This window comes from Prionailurus viverrinus, chromosome X, assembly GCF_022837055.1.
Source record: "Prionailurus viverrinus isolate Anna chromosome X, UM_Priviv_1.0, whole genome shotgun sequence".
NCBI lineage: Eukaryota > Metazoa > Chordata > Mammalia > Carnivora > Felidae > Prionailurus > Prionailurus viverrinus.
Window position 1 is genome coordinate 100,521,758 of NC_062579.1, and position 15,362 is coordinate 100,537,119.

The 15,362-nt window shown below is 49.4% G+C and overlaps 1 protein-coding gene across 7 annotated transcripts in view; it reads left to right on the plus strand.

Annotated features, from left to right (window-relative positions):
* The window catches only part of BCORL1 (BCL6 corepressor like 1), a 63,902-nt gene that overhangs the window by 42,858 nt on the left and 5,682 nt on the right, over positions 1-15,362 (plus strand). For all 7 annotated transcript variants that reach the window (XM_047843117.1, XM_047843116.1, XM_047843115.1 and 4 more), the window contains 5 exons: positions 2,459-2,680; positions 4,768-4,934; positions 5,913-6,058; positions 14,062-14,139; positions 15,187-15,340. In XM_047843117.1, coding sequence (XP_047699073.1) covers positions 2,459-2,680; positions 4,768-4,934; positions 5,913-6,058; positions 14,062-14,139; positions 15,187-15,340 — 767 coding nt within the window. The remainder of the gene's footprint in view (positions 1-2,458; positions 2,681-4,767; positions 4,935-5,912; positions 6,059-14,061; positions 14,140-15,186; positions 15,341-15,362) is intronic.

Consider the following 15,362-nt stretch of genomic DNA (forward strand, 5'->3'; position numbering starts at 1 on the left):
GCAGCACATGCTGATACTTGTGCCTGGTTATTCTGCCTGGCAGTGTCTGCAGCAGTGTCCCTCCCAGAGAGGTTTTGCCCCTTCACAGGGCCTCCCTTTCTCCCTCCCGCCTTTCTTTCTCTCCCGGTCACCACCACCTGCTCTGATTACCCCCATGGCATGGTGCTTTGTAGTGAGAAACAAGGCAGGGGGAGGGCAGAGGATGCGCCTGCAACACTAAAGCTGGGGTATTGGCCAAAGGCTTCTTCACACAGGAGCTCCAAGCCAGGGAGGGGGAGGGGGCCCCCATTTGTTCTTGCTCCCCACCCTGCTCAGGCAACCTCCCTGGTCTCTGGCAGCTCTTGCCCCCAGAAGGAGAGTCACCCTTTGGCTCCTGGCTTGGCTTAGCAAAAACCTAGGCACTTTACCCAGAATCCTCCAGTATTGCTATTACATACCTCTACCCTCGTGGCCGTAGAGCAACACTCTCCACTCATAGCCAGTGCCTTCCTGCTAGTGACTGTACCTCTCTGCCCTTTTAGGATAGGGATGGATAGCAGCTCTGGTTGTCTCAGGATTTATCGGAGGAAACAAATGCCCTGGGCTCTGGTCTTTTCCCTGCTGCCATTCCTTTCCTGGCTTCAGGATTTTCTAGGCAACTTTTCTGTGTGCCCAGGGCCCTGCACATAGCTGGTTTGAATGTAGTCAACAAATGTCTGTTGTGATGATGTGTCCAGCCCTGACTTAAGTGCTGTAAGGAACAAAAGAGAAGATGACAATATGAACCCTGCCACCAAGCAACTTAAAACCTAGCAAGGGAGGCCAGACTTGTCCATGAAACAGTGGAAGGAGGTTAAAAGTCAAGCATTAGGCACCAGATTATTTGTTTCAGGCTAGGTGTTCTGGGTGTGCAGAGAAAGAAAGCTAGAGTAATGTAGAATGTTTTAGAAGACATAGGATTTCAGTGAGACCTTGATAATGCTCTAAGGGATTTGGCTAAGTGGTATGTATTAGTTATCTCTGGTGGTGTAACAGACTACCCTAAAACTTTGCAGCTCAACACAACAATAAATGTCCCACAGCTTCTGGGGGTCAGGAATTCATGAGCAGCTTAGCTGGGCCTGGCTTGGGGTCTCCCACAAGGTTGTAGTCAAGGTGTCAGCCAGGGGTCCATTACCCTGAAGGCTTGACTGGGGCTGGAGGGTCTACTTCCAGGGTCACCCCCTCACACGGCTGGCAAATTGATGCTGGTTGTTGGCAGAAGGCCTCCTTTCCTTGCCCCATGGGCTTATCCAAAGGACTGCTTGAGTGTCCTCATGACACGGTGGCTGCTTTCCCCCAGAACAAGTGATCCAAAAGAGAGCAAGGCTGAAGCCACATTGTCTTTTAGGAAGTAGCCTTGGAAGTTACACACCATCATCTGCAATCTCCTAGTGGCTACGTAGAACAGCCCTGTCCGATGCAGGAAGGGGCTACGTATGAGCACAAACATCAGGAGGGATCATCAGGGGCCATCTTAGAATCTGATGAGGGCAAAGTCTGCCCTTTGGTCGCCCAGTGAGTCATATCCCTCCCACATGCAAGGTGTACCCATGTCTCCCAAGGCCCCCCAAAGTCTTGTCCAAATATGACATCAGTTCCCAGTTACAGTGTTTTTAAAATTTATTTATTTTGAGAGATAGAGAGCAGGGGAGGGGCAGGGAGACAGAGAGAGACAATTCTGAGCAGGTTCCACGTGGTCAGCAAAGAGCCCAATGTGGGGCTCAATCTCATGAACTGTGAGATCATGACCTGAGCTGAGATCAAGAGCCAGACGCTGAACCGACTAGCCACCCAGGCATCCCAGCATCAGCTCCCAGTTTAGAATCTCATCATCCAACTTAGGTTCAGGTGCAAATGAGGCTCCATGGGTCTGGTTCCTGAGTACAGTTCCTTGAACACATTTCCTCCCCATGTGAAGACCCCACAAGGGAGAAAGGGAGGCTCAGAGAGGTTGGGCCTTCACGCAGGTCTTGGCACTAGTAGGTGGCAGAGCCAAAACCCAGGTCTGTTTCACTCTTATGCCCGAGTGCTTTCCACCACCCAGGCTGAGCATGAATGTGATCTTGGGACTTGGTATGGAGGAAGGTGGAAAGAGGCTGGGGAAGGTTTGAAGGCAGGTTTTTGCAATAAGAGTGAAGGCCTTGGCCATTGTGCTTCCTCAGTCAAAGAAGTCTCCACTTCTCTTTACTCTCAGTTTGCTTATGCTTATTTAGAAGTAGGACTTATAAAAACCTCAACAAAGGGGGCTTGAGGCAGGTGAAGAGGGCATGCAGAGTGCTTGATGGAAGCTGGGATATATCCCCTCAATTTCTGATTTCTGAGCCCTTGGTCAATCATTGGTTTATGTGGTTGAGTATTTGAGCCCCTCAGCATCTGCACACTGGGTAGGAACTGGTGGGAGCCTGTGCTGATCCGGAACTGCATCTCTGGTTTCCAGGGCAAAGGTCGTTGGAGCCAGCAGAAGACGCGATCTCCCAAATCTCCCACCCCAGTGAAACCCACCGAACCATGCACACCCTCTAAGTCCCGAAGTGCCGGCCCAGAGGAGGCCTCCGAGTCACCTACAGCCCGGCAGATCCCCCCAGAGGCACGTCGGCTCATAGTGAACAAGAATGCAGGCGAGACCCTCCTGCAGCGGGCAGCACGTCTTGGCTATAAGGTAGGGAGCTCCCTGGCAGCAGGATGCCACTGCCCGAGCATCTGTGAAGAAACTTCTCCCCATTGGCTCTTCTGTGGCCTGGGCAGGGCTTTGTTTGGGGTTTCAACTTTGACTGGACTCCTTCTACTGCCCAGATGGCCTCTGGGGCCAGCTAGCAAGGTGTGTGGGAATGAAAGCTCATTTGAATATCAATTGGGAATGAAAATAATTGAAATGGTAACACAATATTGATAATCCAACACATTCCTAGGCCGGAAACGGGATTTTGATGTCTTGAATTTCCCTTTGTGCTGGCTCCCCCACTCAGAGAGAAACAGGGGTGATCATTGCTCACTCTTCATATTCTCCCTCGGCCCCCACTTTGGCTCCCAGTAGTGGAGAAGGCAGTAGTGTATGGGGGGGGCAGGGCTGGGTTTCTCTACCATACACTACTTCCCTATGGGTTGGAAAGGAAGCTGGCATTTATTGAGCACCACTTTTGTCCTATTAACAGCTCTGATTTCTTCATATCATTTCATCTCACTGTTAACCTATGGAGGTAGGTTTTATTAGCCCCATTCTACACGTGAGAACATCAAGGCTTAGCAATGCGAAATGATGTGTCCCTTACTACTTCATGTGTATGAGCCTGAATTCTCACCAAGGTCTTTTTGATGCCCAAGTACCAGGGTAGGGTGGAAGCCTGACTCAGTGATCATAATTAAATTTTGTTGGACGTTTTTGTTGATACGAACTTCTTGACCATGTATCTTTGCCCATCACACCAATTGTTTCCTCAGGATTTGCTCTTAAGGGTGGAGCTGCTGGGTTATAGAGTAGACCCTGATTTTTTTTAAGGCTTCCAATACCTACAACTGACACATTTAAAGACAGCTGCACTCCCAGCCAGGCTGGTCAGCACAGGGGAACTGCCTTGAGAGTGCCCATCTTTCTTGAGTACCTAGTGTGGGGGCTGGGATAGGTGCTAAGGGAGAACTAAGGAAAAAAAGATGACCAACTCCTGTCCTCAAGTTTAACTTTGTACCTGGGGCCAAACTAGCAAATAGGAAACCATGGGAGAACTGACCAGGGCAGGAGCAGGCTGGGCAGCCTGTTGTGGGAGGGAGGGAGGAGGAGTCTGAGGCCTGGGAGAAGAGGTGAACGTCTGCACTGGTGAGGAGGGTATGGGGCCTTGTGCTCTTCTGGGTACGGCCAGCCTGATAGTTCCTATATCCAAGGGACAGCACCTCCAACACAGGCACACGGTCACTCACGTTCGCTCGCTTACTCACTCACTTCTAGTCAGCCAGCCTGCAAGCTAGCTGTCAGTCGGGATGCCTGGGTGGACCATGTTGCCAGGACCTGCCAGAGGGCTGAAGATAGGCCACTGGTAGCCACTCTTCCCCTCAGAAGAAGGGTTGCCTCTCCCCTCCCCCTCAGCGTATTCACCAGATTCATCCCAGACTAGCTGGGATGCTTCCAGTCCTGGAGTCCCGCCTCTGGTCCTGTCGTGTAGCCCAGGGACGCTGCTCATTACTACGTGAATAAATGACTACGCAGGATTATACTCGGAGCAATCCTGATTTGAGGGGAGGGTAGAACTGAGTGCCCCAGCATAAACATCCAGGGCTAGTACTTAAAACAATTAAAGCCAGCATCCAGAGATAGTATTTAAACCAATTCTTCTTCCTTGTTCTCGAATCACTACCAGAGGCTGTGCTTGCCACCACATGTCTCATTTCTGTGGTCTGGTGCTGTCTTGCAAAGCCCCAAACTAGGGAACCAGTGCTCAGGGACTTGAGGCCTGAGAGTTCGACCTCATGGTGGGCAGTGAGCCTCCTCAGGACCTCACCCCAACAACCCACACCCAGATGAGTGAGTATCATTGGTCATAAGAAATGTCTCCCCGCTGCTAAGAAAATAGCCCAGAGCCGAGGCCGTGGAAATGGACCTCAGGACTGACTTGGGTGACAAACGATTTTGAGACTTGTCTGTTAGTCCCCAGAATAAGACTTACTCTCCGGACATTTGGAGAGCTTTGAAGCTAACTGGAGTGATGTCAAGAATTAGGCCTCTCTTTGCTCATGGAGCTCTCCCTGTCCCCACAGGACGTTGTTCTTTACTGCCTCCAGAAAGACAGTGAGGACGTGAATCACCGCGACAACGCTGGCTACACGGCCCTGCATGAGGCCTGCTCCAGGGGCTGGACGGACATCCTGAACATCCTGTTGGAGCATGGGGCTAATGTGAACTGCAGCGCGCAGGATGGCACGAGGCAAGAAGGCCGTTCCCCGCCCCCCACCTCCACCCCCAGCTCAGCCCCTCACTCAGAAGAGCTTGCTACAGCCTGGACTTTCACAGCAGGCTACACCAGGCTATACGTAGCAGAGAGGCCTTGTTAGGAGGTGTTTTGGGAAGAAGGCTGCAGACTGCAGAGGGGCAGGAGTGCCCACTAGGGCAGGAGTGGATGAGTTCCTGGCTGGCCCATCCACGTTGGTGACTAAGGGCAGGTTGGGGTCATCTAGGGATCATCCCATCAAGTGCAGCTTTACCAGGAACACCACTCGGGGATCCCTCAAATCCTCCTGGTGGCGCATCTATCTCAGGCAGCATCTTGGGCTCTAGGAACTGGGAGGCTGACCTTAGGGTGACATCCCAGATTTGATTCTTGACTCTTGACTTGATGTCTGTACACTTGAAAAAAAAAGATACCTGCTGGGTCTTAAAGAAATTGCACCCATTCCCCTCTATCAGAGGGCCTACTTCCTAGGCAACATCGAGACATGAGCTGCATATCAAGTAGGGAGACTTGGGTCAGAGGATGCAGGCTCTGATTGGCCACTACCTGGTGCGTGGAGCCACTCTACTCATTCCTGCTCCAGGGTGGTCATCCAGATCTTTCTGTTCATACCCTCAGCATCTGCTTTAAGATTATCCTTGGTCGGTTTCCTGTTCTCTCCCAAACTCAAGAGCTACCAGTGAAGCTACTTGGTACCCTAGGGACTGTCCCAAAATGTAGGGGGAACCTTGGAGAGAAAAATGGGGGGTGGGGAGAAAGAGGCACAGAGAGAGGAGAAGGACATAGGGAGATATGATGAGGGGTACAGGCTAGAGGTGGTTCCTCTGCCCTAAGTCTTGCCCACATTATCCTAGGGTCATCTTACTTTATTTTCCCCTGATGAAGTAGTCTGAGGCCTAGACACCCAGGCTCCCACTTGGGCCCTGTTGTCCTCACCCTGTGTCATCTCTCCAGGCCAGTTCATGATGCGGTGGTCAATGACAACCTGGAGACCATCTGGCTCTTGCTGTCTTATGGGGCCGACCCCACACTGGCCACCTACTCGGGACAGACAGCCATGAAGCTGGCCAGCAGCGACACCATGAAGCGTTTTCTCAGCGGTAAGCACAGCCCAGGCTTGAAGCCATCATCCTTGGGGCTAGCCTCCAATTCCTAAACTCCTGAGGAGGTATTCTTCATCTCTCTCCATCTCAACTCCCATGAGAGGTGTCAGCCCTCTGCAGGCTTTCCTTGAAGTGTCTCTGAAATCTCTATGCACTTGAAAAAGCCTAAAGGTCCATTTCCTCTTGTTCCGGTACTATGAGTGTCCATATCGCATGCATCCTCTTCAGGGCCGTGATAGTCCACAGGGACCCACTTCCTATCTAGGCATGTGAGGTAGGCCTCCTTGTGAGGCAGCAGCTCCACTGGGGGCAAAGTGTGTTGACCCATGTTTTGAACAGGATTATTAGTTACTAAGAAATGACACTTAGCATTTTGCTTTTGTTCTTGCACTTTCTCCTTGTTGGTGATCACAGTGGAACCTTCAGGACCCCTCCTAATGCTGTATTTCTCACAGCCCCTGCCTGTGGTAACTGATGTTCCCTCTGTACCCCCCTGTACCTTTTTCTTCCTCTGTCACCTGACCCCTCTGGAAGAATGTCTGGTATTCAGGCCCATGACAAGGGCCACAAGCCAACATGCATTTATGTTCTCATTAGTGGACAGCCATAGTTTGTCTGCAATTAGGTAGCGCTACCAAGTTGGGCAGTGGGGAGGACAGAAGTGGGTACGTCTAGTGTGGGCATGCTCACTGGGAATCTCCTCAGACTTGACCTCTGGATGAAGGAACTCCGCCTCCTTGGTGACATCACAGCTCGGCCCTTGCTCTAGCAGTTTCTTCTTCACACTGCCAGAGTGCCCAACAGAAGGAGCTGCTGGCAGTGTCTCACTGACCCTCTGTGGAGGCTTCATTGTTTGTGCTTGAACCTCTTTCAGACTGGGATCCTATGGGACAAAGGGTTTGCTCAAGGCCACTGACTCTCACCCGGGCTGTGGCCCTAGATAGTCCTGAATCCCCACCTCCCCAAATACAGTTCTGGGCTCCCAACCAGGAGATCATTTATTTATTGAACAAAGGTTAACTAGGTAGCTGATGATGGAGGAAGAAACAAAGGAATGTGAACTAAAGGTCCCAATGGAAGGAGGACTAGGTGGGAAGCACCACCTTGATACAAATAAAAGCTGAGGGAGAAGTGATGGAAAGCTGTGGAGGGAGGCCTTGACTCCTTCCTGCTCAGCCATCCTTCATTGGGCCCCCAGTAAAGCCGCCAAACCCTGCAGTCATTGGTCACTGTGTACAGGCTTCAGGCCCCCCAGCAGGACCCAGCCCCCTCTAGCCAGGTGGCAGGACTGCCTTTTCCCTCCCCCCAGCTCTGGGGCTGTCCCAGGCCACTGTCTGTAAAGGGCAGAGCAGTTTGGGGTTGCTCATTCAGTCATTTGTCCCGGGACAGTGATGACTCTTGTTCACTTTGGCTGTACCATCTTGGGGGCTCAGGGCCCCTTCTCACATATCATGTACCACATGCACTGTCTTAGATACACACACACATGCTGTCTGCACTCCAGCTGATTCCCTGGGGAAGCTGGCACAGATGAACATCCAGAACTTCTCAACATGATAAAAGCACTGCATGAAGCTCTGTCTCTGACCAACAGATTTAATCCAGGGCCTCTCTGTGCTAGAGACTGCCCTCCGGCGGGTCTTGGGACCCTCTGGATCCAAATAAAGCCATCTCTGACCACCTCAATAAGCAGACAAACTCGTTTTTTCCCCGACCCTTTCTCCAAAATCCCAAAGGAATTCGAATGTTGAGACCATTTTCAGTAACTAAAAATTTAGAAACAAACCCATTTTTATCTCTTCCCATTTCTGTTAGCTAATCCCAGCTACTAGCCAGCCTCTTTTTAAAATTTGTTAACGTTTATTCATTTTTTGAGAGACAGAGCATGAGTGGGGGAGGGGCAGAGAGCAAGAGGGAGACACAGAATCTGAAGCAAGCTCCAGGCTCTGAACTGACAGCACAGAGCCTGACGTGGGGCTCGAACTCATAAACTGTGAGATTATGACCTGAGCCTAAGTCGGACGCTTAACCAACTGAGCCACTCAGGGGCCCCTACTAGCCAGCCTTTTGATGCCTCCTTAAACTAACCTGAATGCCAGTTCATGTTGCAGAGTCAAGAGAAGACTTTACTTTTTTTTAATAAAGATTTTATTTTTAAGTAATTGCTACAACCAACATGGGGCTCAAACTCACAAACCTGAGATCAATAGTCGCATGCTCCACCAACTGGGACAGCCAGGCGCCCCAAGAGAAGACTTCTCTTAATTCTGACACTTGATAGCATGTCCAAGGCAAACACCTTCATGCAGATCTTGACATTGTTTCTCAACCCCTTAGGCACAGAGCTACAGTTTCATCATGGGGGCCAGAACTGAACTGAACGGAGTGTTAGAACAGGGCCACCTCTTTTCCATGCAAATACCAAGTGATGCTCAGACTCAGATCTCTTTCTGGCTGTTTGAGAAAGTGCTAGCAGCACCTGGCCCTAGCCCCAGGGAGGCAGACACTGGCAGGAGTCAGCAGGCTCCTGAGAGAGGGAACTTGGGCCCAGAGGTTGTTTTGGGGAGATGAGAAGACAGTACTCAGTTTTTTTTTTTTTAATTGAGGTGAAAATCACCTAATATAACCATTTGGAAGTGAATGATTCAGTGGCACTTAGCATATTGACAATATTATGTAACTATCATCAGGGGCTTAATTCCTTGAACTGAGTATTTCTCTTTTGTATTAATCCCAGCCATCCCCCCCCACCCACACCAGATGTCATAGAAGCACTGGACAGGGTGGTCTAGTGGCTGGAGGAAGTGCCATGGGCTGAGAAGTGTGGGAAGCATTTCCCTCACTGCCCACCGCCCCAGCCCCTAAATCTGGATGCGTTTGGGTGGACTTCTAGATGTATTTTTTTTTAACTTTGCCTGTCGGGCAGAAGTATTTAAAAAGCTTTTTGCTTTTCATCCCCAAACATTTGCCTGACCAGACTCTCTGTAGATTAATTGTCTTCTCCCTCCCCTGGTGGATATCCCACTGGGCAGAAAATGAAGGCGAATCCCTGTAGGGTGCAAAGGGCTCCATTTTCTGCAGGTGGAAACGATGAGCGAGAGCCTCACTGTTGCTCCTGGTGTGGAGCTTCCTTCTCCTGTTCTGGAAAAGTCTGGGAACCAAACCCTCTTTTAAATATACAAAGGAATGTCACTATTTACAAATATCCTGTAGTGAATCCTTTTGCAATGCAGAAGATGCTGGTAATTCATCTGGGTTGTAAATGTGGATTTTTCTATATTGAGTTGGCTTAAAGTGAGGCCCGTTTCTCCAGAGATCATGAAGGATACAGTGGCACCCCTTCTTCCATTCATCCATCCATGCATTTATTGAGCCCTGTTAGGTTTCAGGTACAGTGCTGGGTACTGGAGGTCAAAACGCAAACCTTTTCTCCCTTGTCCTTGGGCTTGGGGCACCAAGCCATGCAACTGTCCAAGAAGCCTTTGGAAGACCTCCTCCTTGGACCAAATTACAGGCAAGCATGTGACTGATTTGCCTTTGACCCTTTGAAGAAAAAAATAATACCCAGGCTAGTCAAGGGAAAACAGATTCGTTTTCATCTGTCAGAAAGTATGTTGGGGTCCGAGGGGAGTTGCTGCAGTTTGGTTTTGGGACATCCGAGGAAGGATCAGGACTGCTTTTTCTTCCACTGATGAAAGGGTTAGCAGTTTACCACCCGAGAGGTCACTGAATCACAGGTTTTTGTTTTTCCTGCCTGAGACCTCTGCCATATGACCCCATGTCGAAGACCACTTGTTGTTTTTTTTCCTCTCCTTTCATGTCCCTCGGCTAGTGACTTGGTTGGAGGACATGGGGAGTGGTATGACAGGACCCTGAGAAAGAGAGAAACTCTGATTGCCAGGGTGACCGCTCACCTTGGGTACTTAAAAATTTTCTTTTATTGAGGCAAAATTCACATAACATAAAACCAGCCATTTAGAAGGGAACAATTCAGTGGCGTTTAGTGTAGTCACAATGTTGTACAACCACTGCCTCTGTCTAGTTCCAAAACCTTTTCATCACCCCCAAAATGAAACCCCAAATCCATTAAGCATTTGCTCTCTATTTCCCCCCTTCCCCCAGCCCCTGGCAAATACCCATGTACTTTCTGTCTCCATGGCCCTGCCCATTCTGGATATTACATATAAATGGAATGATACAGCATGGGGCCTCTTGTGTCTGACTTTTCTCACATGGCATTGTGTTTTTCAAGGTCCATCCATGTGGTACTATGTTTCAGTACTTTCTTCCTTTTTCTTAAAGTTAATTTATTTAACTTGAGAGAGAGAGAGAGAGAGAGAGAGAGAGAGAGAGAGAGTGTGTGTGTGTGTGTGTACCCGCGCAGGGCAGGCAGAGAGGGAGGGAGGGAGAGAGGGAGAATCCCAAACAGGCTCCACGTTGTCAGCACGAAGCCCGATGCAGGGCTTGAACCCATGAACCATGAGATCATGACCTGAGCTTAAATAAAGAGTCAGAAGCTTAACCAGCTGAGCCACCCCAGCACCCTGTACTTCCTTCCTTTTTGAGGCTAACGGGTATGCCATTTTATGGATCTACCCCATTTTCCTTATGCCTTCATTGGTTCATGGGCCATTTGGGTTGTGTCCACCTTTTGGCCGTTGTGACCAGTGCTTCTATGAACACGTGTGTACAGGCATCTGCTTGAGTACCAGTCTTCAGTTCTTGTGGATATATACCCAGGGGCAGGATTGCGGGGCTGAGGGCACTTTTTGGTGGAAAGGAGAAGAGTAAAGGACTGAAAGTTATAGGAGGGGCGGGGGACAGTCAAGGGAGAGAAATGCCCCTCTCTGTCCCAATTGTACGTTAAGGCCTATGAGGAAACATGACCTGAAGGCACACCATCAACCAACCGTGGGAGCTTCTTCTGGCGTGCAGCTCATGGGCCTGCCCAGACGATTGTACCTTTGCTCGTGCCAATGCACACTGGGCTGCCTCAGAAGGGCATATTCACCTGAGAATGCCAAAGATTTGCTGTCAGTGAGGAGAATTAGAGGAATGTTCTGGGGGCTCTGAAGGCAGTCCCTAGAGAGGAGCCCCAAGAATGTGGTGAACTAGGGCTTTGATGGAATCCTCATGTGATCTCCTGGGGAGACGACAGTCCTTGGAGCACGGGTGTTTCAGCATGCCAGTTAAGCAGGCTTTAGGTCTTGCCTTGTAGTAATTCCTCCTTCCCTCCCTGTCTTCTCCATATATTTATTTGCTCTTACTATGTGCCAGGCACCTGGTCTCAGGCCATGGGGAGACAATGATGAACAAGACAGACATATATATTTCCTGCCTCTTGGAGACTTATGATCTCATGCCTCCATCTCCCAGGACACCTAGCACAAGGCCAGGCACAGAATAGGCACCTACCTAACTGACAGATGCTTTCTGAAGAAACTCCTTCCAACTCTCAGGGGGCAGGGGCCCAGAAGAGCACAGAGACTGGCAGTCATGACCTCAAGAGTTTTTTGTGGAGTACATAAAGAAGATCTAATGTGCGTGACTAAAGGTTTTCCACTGTAGCTGCTCAGCCATTATTTTGAAAGCTCTCTCTGGCTGCCTTTTCCTACCAGAAGAAACCCTTCATCTCCGTAGAAGGTTGCTAAAAAGTTACTTCTTTCAGTAGCTTACAACAGCTAATAGGCATTTTTGCTGATAGACTGTACGACCCAAAAGGAAAGTATATTGGAGTGCAGTGGTGCATTTCATCAGGGGGGATTGGCTTCGTGCCTTTAGGAGTGGCCGCCAGCTTCCTCCTGGGATTTGGTTTCCAGAGGGCTCCCTCACATCACCTGTGCCCTTTGGACTCTCTCCTGTACTTTTGCCTGGGTGTCACCTAAACGCTGGTAGCAACCATTATAGAGCTAAATCAGCTTGCCAACTGTGCTGGGCCATGTGCCCACAGATGCCACAGTTGAATTTGTCATGAAAATCTCCTTTTGTACATGTGCGGCTGAGAGGTGAAGCAGTTCTACTAGGTGATGCTTAGCTAGGAGACAAGGAGGCAGAGGGGTGACCTGATGTCTAGCCTCAATAAGCAAAAGGCGGTTTAATTTTTTTTTAACGTTTATTTATTTTCGAGACAGAGAGAGACAGAGCATGAAGGGGGAGGGTCAGAGAGAGAGGGAGACACAGAATCTGAAACAGGCTCCAGGCTCTGAGCGGTCAGCACAGAGCCTGATGCGGGGCTCGAACTCATGGACCGTGAGATCATGACCTGAGCCTAAGTCGGCTGCTTAACCGACTGAGCCACCCAGGCGCCCCTAAATTTTTTTTTTTATTGTGGCAAAATACTTACAGCATAAAATTTACTATTTTAACCTTTTAATTGTCTTGTTTTTATTTTATTTTATTTTATTTTATTTTATAATATTTATTTTTGAGAGAGAGAGACAGCGAGTGAGGGAGGGGCAGAGAGAGAAGGAGACACAGAATCTGAAAGCAGGATCCAGGCTCCACACTGTCAGCACAGAGCTGGACACAGGGCTCGAACTCCCAAACTGTGAGATCATACCTGAGTTGAAGTCAGACGTTTAACCAACTGAGCCACCCAGGTGCCCCTTAACCCATTTAAAAATTTTTTATTTTGAGAACGAGAGAGCAAGTGGGGGAGGGGCAGAGAGAGAGGGAGAGAGAGAATACAAGCAGGCTCCACACTGTTGGGACAGAGCCTGACCTGGGGCTCTATCTCACAAACTGTGAGATCATGACCTGAGCTGAAATCAAGAGTCAGATGCTTAACGGACTGAGCCACCCAGGTGCCCCCTACTCTTTCAACCATTTAAAAAGTGTACAGTGAAGTGACATTGAGTGCATTCAGAATGTTGTGCAACCATCACCACTACTGAGTTTCGGAACTTCTTCATCACACCGAAAGGAAACGCTATGCCCATTAGGCAGTCACTTCCTGTTCCCTCCCAACTACCCATGTGCTTTTTGTCTCTGTAGATTTGCCTGTTCTGGATATCTTATATACATGGAATTATACAGTATATGGCCTTCTGCGTCTGGCTTCTTTCATTTAGTATAATGTCTTTAGGGTTCATTCATGTTGTAGCATACGTCAGTACTTTGTTTCTTTTTATAACTGAATAATGTTCCATTATATGGATGGACCACGTTTTGTTTATCCCTTCATCAGCTTAACAGCATTTGGATTGTTTCCACTTTTTTGGCTATTGTGAGTAGACCTGCTATGCACATTCCTTTGTATATAAGTTTCTGTTTGAACACCTGTTTTCAATTCTTTGGGGGTATACACCTACGAGTGGAAGCAAAAGGTTTTTATGAGGGTACACGTGGCCCTCTCCCCCATGTTTTTCAAAGATGAAGGAATTCTGCTTCCTTATCTTACTTTGAATTGGAGAGATCCTGATTGGCTGTATGAACATCGTGACCTGCAGGGAATTGAAATCTTGGGACAGGTCTGAGATTGTTCTGGGAGAGTCCATTCCCTATACCATTAAAAGCAGGGATCCCAGACCTAAATGCCTTCAGGCTGATCATGTAAGAGAGCAGAGCAGGCTGGGTGGGGACTGTTGAACAGGAGAACGCACATGTCGCCTCTCCCTCCAGCCAACTGTTGACATGCAGGAATGTGGGATGCCGTGTTGCCAGATTTTCTGATATTTTTTTTTCAAGAAAAGTTGGAAATCCAGATTTTTAGGTGAAATCTCTAAATTTTAAAATGTTCAACATTTTTTTTTTTTTTTTTTTTTTGGTTTAAAACACTGGGCCAAACCCCAAGTCGTCAGTGGGCTAGATTTGGGTCCTGGCTGTTGGTTGGTAACCTCTGACTGACAGCAGGAAACATATCTCTCCCTGTTAGCCCCCAGACCCTCTTGTGTTCCTTCCTTCCCTTCTTCCATTCTCCTGGCCCCATATAGATGTACTTTGTTTCTAGGCCCTCCTCCAGCCCACCCTCCTTGTCTCACTGCCTTCTCTTCTTTCATCAGATCACCTCTCAGATCTTCAGGGCCGGGCAGAGGGTGACCCTGGTGTGTCCTGGGACTTCTACAGCAGTTCTGTGTTGGGTAAGATTTGAGTCGGGTTCCTCCCATGCTTGTCTGTGGCCCAGTGATGGGGGATTGCTTTGGGTTTCACGGATTCTTCTCAAAGACGGGGGTGAGAAGGGAGGCTGCCTTTCTGCACCTGTTAGTAACTTACAGAACCTTACACACCCTTTCAACCCGAACACTAGCTCATGCTCCCCCTAGACTCAGAATACATTGGCCTAAACCAGGGATGCCACAAAGCCACCCCTCATTTGCCCTCTACCACTTATGCCCTGGCTATTGTTTTTATTCTCTCTCTTCCAAGTGCCTTTCTCCTCCCTTACTTCGTCCTAACCCTGCCACAAGCCCCTGTGTTGCACTGTCATCTCTTCCGGCATTGTTCACACTCAAGAGAGACCCAGCCCCTCGCCTGGCCATGATCATTCTCTCCCTGCCCTACTCCCACCACGCACAGTTTCAGAGACAGCTGCTGCCTCCCAGGCCCTTAGCCTCTAACCCAAGCTTTTCTCTCTAGGAAGCGTCTCTCTCTGTGGCAGTCAGCTAGCACTCATTCCTGGGGCCGGGGCTGCAGGTTGGGGGAGGTGTCCACCCCTAAGCTTTGGGGAAGCTGGAGCTGGGGAAGGTTGGGATGGAATGAAATATGCCACACCCAGACACGTAGCCAGGGATGGGAACTGACTGAGTGGCCCCTCCAGGCTCCTGAGAGCCCCACAGGCATGGCAGGTGTTTCTACCTTGCCTTTGACTGCTGGTAGTGTCATTGGGCTCCATTTCCAAAGGCCGAGCGGCTGGTCCTTTACAGCATCCAGCTGTTTTCCAGCTGAAAGGTGGAGTATAATGAATTTCTGGCCAGAAACTACTGTCTTCCAGGGACAGAACTTTCACATGCCCTCCCAAGGATGGGAGCCATGGGATCAGCAAAACTTGGCCCCAACTGGGGGTCTGTGAACTTGTTGCTTATGTCCTAATCACCCACCTCTGTGCCTCTTTATCTTGTTGAAACATTTTTTTTCTTCAGTTTTGTGCACGTAGCTAAGTCCTCATATCCCATGTGCTATCCTTACAGAAGAAAAAGATGGCTTTGCCTGTGACCTCCTCCATAATCCTCCTGGGAACTCTGATCAAGAAGGAGATGATGTGGAAGAGGATGACTTTATGTTTGAGCTCTCAGACAAGCCTCTTCTCCCTTGCTACAACCTCCAAGTGTCAGTGTCCCGTGGGTAAGTGTCTAAGAGCTACAGG